Source organism: Phalacrocorax carbo, chromosome 1 (genome assembly GCF_963921805.1).
Source record: "Phalacrocorax carbo chromosome 1, bPhaCar2.1, whole genome shotgun sequence".
NCBI lineage: Eukaryota > Metazoa > Chordata > Aves > Suliformes > Phalacrocoracidae > Phalacrocorax > Phalacrocorax carbo.
The window spans coordinates 202,934,395-202,940,442 of record NC_087513.1 but is presented as its reverse complement, the minus strand read 5'-3'; the positions used below and the strand labels follow the sequence as shown (position 1 = coordinate 202,940,442).

Sequence of the window (6,048 nt, the reverse complement as noted above, 5' to 3'; positions counted from 1 at the left end):
TCCCCCGCCGCCCCGGCCCCGCGTCCCCCCGGCAGCCCAAGCCCAGCCACCGCCTCCTCCTCCTCTTCCTCCTCCTCCTCACCCCGGGCCGGGCCCCGCAGCCTCAGTCCCGCGGCTGCCCCGGGGGGGGGGGGGGGGGCGAGGGTGTCCCGGGCGGAGCCCCCACCCCACGCCCCGCGGGGGCGGAGGCGTGTGGGGGCGCAGACCCCGCCCGGCGGCGGCTCCCCGCGCGCGCGGGGGCGGCGGGGGCGCCCGCTCCCCTTCCGGGCCGGCGGGGGAGGGGAGCGCGGCCGCCTGGAAGTTGGGATAGGAGTTCGGGCAGGGGAAAAAAAAAAATCTGGTTGGCGGCATCGCTCCGTGGCGGGCGGGCGCGGGCGGGCGGCAGTCGGGAGAGGTGCGGGCGGGCACGTAAGGCGGTGCGGCCGTACGGCGGACGAGGCGAGGCGAGGCGCGGGACGGCTGCGGGGATCGGGGTGGAGGGGGGCTGGGCGGCGCTCCCCGCGCCGGGTGCTCCCCAAGCGGGAGGCGGTGCGGGCGGGCGCGCGCAGAAGGGCTGCGCGGCGCAGGCCGCCTAGGTCGGATACGGTGCGGGCGGGCTCAGGAGGGGCGGAGCCGGCGGCGGCGGCGAGTGATTCGGGCGGGCGTAACTCCGAACTTTTGTTTGGCGTGTTGTGCGAGTTAGTTTCCGCCGCCGGGACAGAGGCGCCGGCCGGGCTGGGCCGGGCTCGGGGAAGCGCCGCACGGTCAGAGTTGTTTTGCCAGTTGCCGGGGCCGGATCCCTGCTGAGAGGCGAGAAGCACCGACGACAGCAGGACGAGCCGCGGTCCGCGGAGTGGGGCATGCGAGGCTGGGAACCCGGGCTGTGAGCTGCCGAGCCCCGCCAGGGAAGCGCCGGGGGGTCCCGCCGGAGCCATGGATCCCGGGCAGCCTCAGCCGCAGCAGCCCTCGCAGGCAGCGCAACCCCCGGCCTCACAGCAACCGCCGCCGCCGCAGCCCCCGGGCGCGGTGTCGGGGGCCCCGGCCGGCGCGGCGCAGCCCCCGGGCGCGGGGCCCCCTCCGGCGGGGCACCAGATCGTCCATGTGCGGGGCGACTCGGAGACCGACTTGGAGGCGCTGTTCAACGCCGTGATGAACCCCAAGGGCGCCAACGTGCCGCACACGCTGCCCATGCGGCTTCGGAAGCTGCCCGACTCCTTCTTCAAGCCGCCCGAGCCCAAGGCCCACTCCCGCCAGGTGAGGGGGGGCGGCTGCGCCGCGGGCGGGGGGTTGCGGGGCGGGGGCGGCCCGGCCCTGCGCTCCCCCTCCCGCCGCCGAGCTCCTCCCGGGGGAGGTGTGTGGGGGGGAGGGGGCCGGGGCGGGAATCCGCGGGGCTGAGCGGGGTGGGGGGCGCCCGGCCGCGGTGCTCGCTCGCCCGCTCTCTCTCTTCCTCCCCCGCCCTGCGGGGTGCCCGCCCTCCTCCTCCGTCCTCCCCCGCTCCCCGACGCGTTCGCCCCCGCGGCCGGGGCGCCGAGCGGCCCCGCACCTCCCGCGCCCCGGGGCGCTGAGGGGAGCCGGCGCCGCGGCGGGAGGGCGGCCCTTGGCCCCGGCCCGGTCTCCGGCGGGGCCTCGGACTCCACATCCGTTCCTCGGCCTCGCCGGGAAGGCGGTGGCGGTGGGGGGGAGCCCCTAAGTCTTCGATGGAAACACTTTGCTGAGAGGACGGGGAGGGTGTGGCGGTGGGGTCTGACTCCCCCCCTCCCCCCCAGCGTGGCGGGGCTGCTGAGGGGGCGTCGGGGTAGTGCCGGACCTGTCCCCTGTCAGGCAACACGGATGTGGCTTTTCCACCATTTCACCCCTGCGATAGGTCGAGTAGGATTAACCCCCCCCCCCCCCGCACACACAGACAGTCGTACACACCCTTCAGAAGTCCTCGGCCGCCCGTCTGGTCCGGCGGCGGCGGGGGTCCGCCGGCTTGGCCCCCCCGTCCCCCGCCCGCAGCCCGGCGTGGCGATGCGGGGCCGGGCCCGGGCCGGGCTGCGTTCGGGCTCCGAGCGGCTGAGTTCTGCGCCAGGACCCGAGCGCTGGTGCGAATGCGGCTGGATGTTAATGTTTAGGCTGGTGTTACCAACTTTTTGGAGGGAGGCTGCGTCTGCTGGAGTGTTTTATTAAGTAATGAACTTTGTTGCTAAGCTGTAAAATAGGTTTTATGATTGGCTATTGTCACTTTATCTGTTCAGCCAGCAGGAGTGAAACTTGCTCCGTGTACTGGTGCCTGGTGCTCTTGTTGTTAAGGGTCTGTCAACGTTTCCATTATTAAACTTCTGTTTTGAAAGATTTATAACTTGGCTTCAGAAGTTCACTCCAGGCTGAACCTTGGCATGTACTCTCTCAGCCTAGGAGTTAATTCATTTTCCAAATACTCGAAAAATCACTCTGGCCTTCCTATTGCAAGAGTGAAAAGAAAACAGAAAGGGGTGGGGCTGGGTTGCTTCTGTAGTTTTGCTTGCTTCTGACTTGCAGACCTTTAATGACATACTGAAATCCAGCAAGGCAGACGGTTACTACGAATCGTTTTTTCTAAGTTGTGCAAATCTTATCGCAGTTCCATTGTGCACAAATGTGAACTGGTCTATGTTCGGCTAACCCTTGGTGGTGTGTCTTGTTCAGTACAGCAATTGCGGTTAAATAGCTATCGCGGTTGAAATGCACTTAGCGTGTGTGACACTCATACAACTTGTACTTCTAAGCTTAGCGTTATCTTGCTTGTGTATGTTACTCTTCATCTGTAACGTGCATTTAGTTGGGTCACCATTCCTTGTGCCAGTTGGTGGTTCCTAAAACATAAGGTTGAAATTCATCTGAAGCCAGACAACCATTTGCTTCACTGTGGACCGTCTTTTAAAATAAGATTTTCCTTTTTGTTTAGTGGTGCCACAAAAATATTATATTTAAGAGATAAGGCCTTTAAGTTTCTGTAATTCTCCCTGTTTCTCAAGAATTAAAATACCTCCAATTCAGTTGAATTGCAACTTGCATATTTTGTTTAAATGTAAGCTAATTAATTTCAAATTTAATATGTGAAACTTCACATGTGCTTGCATACAGATATAGTGAAACAGAATTGTCAGTCTCCATAAGACCGTATAAATGGGGCCTCACGTATGGCGCAATACCTTGCATAGAGAGGTGTGGCAAGGGCTGATATGGCATCTTGTTATGGGTGTCCATGTTGTCCTGGTGTACCTACCAAATCAGTTAATTGGTAAATGTATTTAAAAAAAGTCAATATTACTTTAATCCAGTTTTCAGAGCTTTTTTTTTTTGTTTCATGGTGGACACGTAATTACTACTGGCAAAGAAGTCCTACGTACATATGACTGGTAACTCTAGTGAATGGTTTTATGAGTCACTTCTGACTGACTGGTTCAACAGTTGGCTGAAGCTTTGCTTTGGATAAAGCATGGCCAGACTCTTTGTAAGCTCCTGATGCCCTCAAAGTGTTGTTTGTGTGTGGGTTAGGAAATTTTGTGTTCAGTCTTGTGGTGTAGGCTTTTATAATGGTTGTGTTCAGGAGTCTTCCTCCGTCAGAACTTGCTGCTGTCAGTTGGCATTTCTATGTTGCTTTTCTCCTTGTGTAATCATTTAAACCCCTACGGAAGGGGTCCTTGCACCCCACACTCGCATTTCAGAAGTAGAGTGGGAAATTAACTCCTCCAGCAGAAAATGGGTGCGATGGTAATGGGTGGGTGCAGTCCAGTAATGAACCACGCAATATGCTCTATGAGGTCTTCTGACTGCAGGAACGATTTTTTTTTTTAACCATGAACCAAGGAGTGAGAACTTCAGTTTTCAGAATAAAACTAAAGGCACTTAGCAGATACTTAGAGTTAATATTTCTTGACTTACCCAAGGGCTTTTGTGATGCTGATGAACCAACGTACTTGGAGCCTCTCGAACAATAACTGGAAAATAAGCAGAACTTTAGAATGACTAACTTATTAATTTCTTCTGAAAGATTGAAGCGAGTATCTTCTGACAGCTGTATTTTTGCTGAAATATAAGAATACTAATGAGAATAATTTCACTCCTGGCAGGCTAGCACTGATGCAGGGACAGCAGGTGCCCTGACCCCTCAGCATGTCCGAGCTCATTCCTCTCCAGCATCACTGCAGCTGGGAGCTGTTTCTCCAGGGACGCTTACACCCTCTGGAGTAGTGACTGGACCCGGAGCTCCATCTTCTCAACATCTCCGCCAGTCTTCATTTGAGATCCCTGACGACGTACCTTTGCCACCAGGTTGGGAGATGGCTAAGACACCATCTGGACAGAGATACTTTCTTAAGTAAGTAAAACTTGTTGTCAGCTGGTTGTATCTCTGGTGGGTGGTTTTTTTGTTTTGGTGGTTGATTTTTTTTTTGTTTTGGTGGTTTGTTTTTAATAATTTTTGAATTTTAGTAAATTTCATTGTGTTTAAAATACATATTTTTTAAAATACACACCCCTGGTTTTAAGTAGGAGATCCTACCACTTCAGTATTTCTCCCATATCAACCCTGCTGTTTCTGAAAACTATGGTACTGTGTGAATATTTGCCCTATATCTTATTCTTAGCTGAAGAGTGGCATCTGTTATACTGTATACTGAAAATCACTGAAATGTCCATAGTGATTTTTTTAAACAATGAAACTTTTGGATTTGCTGAATCTTGCCAGAGTTCTCATGCAGGTTTCTCATTTTACCTCACTTGTATGATATTGATGTAAAAATGTTGAGTAACTTCAGAAACTACAGTTGTGAGAATATATCAGGACTTATTGTTTTGAATAAGGACAATTGTGTAAATACACAATCAAAACATTCTCTACTCGGGAAAATCAATATGTCGTTTGATTGCATTATTTGAGTCTGTAACTCTTAACTCATCTACCTTCCCTGCAGTGCAAGGGAAACTGCAGAACTTCTAACGTTGTTTCTCGTTCCTACGGCTATAGCTTTTTCACGCAGTGAAATTAGTATCACCTTTTCTATAACTGAAGAGAGGTTACACATGCCAGCCATCTGACACCTAATCCATGAGGGAGCGTTTTCTTTTATGCTGCGTAGTTTTCTAAAACAGCAGGAGCTTGTCCTTCTTTCAGAAAAGTGTGCCCACCAAGATGCATAATTGGCCCTGAAATATTTTGCCTATATTTTGAACATCTTCTTTAACTGCAAGTCTCTAAATAACCCATTATGTGTCATTTTCAGGGCTGGGAGAGGGGAGGGGCAGCACAGTGTGTTATTTATGTAAAACTTGTTTCATCCAAGAAAAACATCTTTATCCATACCTTTCTTGCTAAAACACTGTCATTAATATGTGCATTTGATTGAAGTAGTTGAGTTTGTAGCTTCAACAACAAATTTACGTTGTCTGCAATGAAAACAGAACATGCAGAACTTCTTAAAACCGTTTCTTGTTCCTATAGTGATGGTGTTTCCATACAGAGAAATTAGCATCACTTTTCTTAACCGACAAGAGGTTACAGCAGTTTTCTGGCATTATTTCAGCCTGAAGGTTACTTTTTGAAAACAGTTGCTCTGTATTAGGAATGCAAAAATGAGCCTTAGCTATAGATCTTGAAGATGTGATATTTTCTTTGGTGAAGTTTAACAAATCAGCGTTTCTAGAATGTGAGCTCTTCAGTGGGCACAAATAGAATTTTTTTGGAACTGTGTAAGTTTATGCCGTTTGAGAACTGTAGCTCATTGGACCTTGAGGAAAGTGCAGACTGAGTTTTGAAATGAAAAGCAAACTTTGTTTTGACTGTGCTAGTGAGAGCTCTTAAAGAGCAGCTTATGAAGCATGAAAAATAGATACTTGATTTTTAAGTTTTACTGTCACAAGTGTTTCTGATAACGCTGTCAATTTTAGAGAAAATGGAACAATTTAAGAGATGCAAAATGCCTTCACACTCATTATAATGGATTTTTGAAGTTATGCTTATTCAGGTGAAATCAGAGTGAAAGATTTATTCTTGGAAAGCTTTTCAGCAGTTTCATTATTGCCACACACACAAAAAAAATCTTTTCC

General features: G+C 51.9%; 1 protein-coding gene across 8 annotated transcripts in view; it reads left to right on the top strand.

The window, feature by feature from the left end:
- The first annotated feature begins 912 nt into the window (after positions 1 to 912).
- Positions 913 to 6,048, top strand: part of YAP1 (Yes1 associated transcriptional regulator) — a 91,116-nt gene continuing 85,980 nt past the window's right edge. For all 8 annotated transcript variants that reach the window (XM_064441311.1, XM_064441309.1, XM_064441310.1 and 5 more), the window contains exons 1-2: positions 913 to 1,233; positions 4,074 to 4,321. In XM_064441311.1, coding sequence (XP_064297381.1) covers positions 913 to 1,233; positions 4,074 to 4,321 — 569 coding nt within the window. The remainder of the gene's footprint in view (positions 1,234 to 4,073; positions 4,322 to 6,048) is intronic.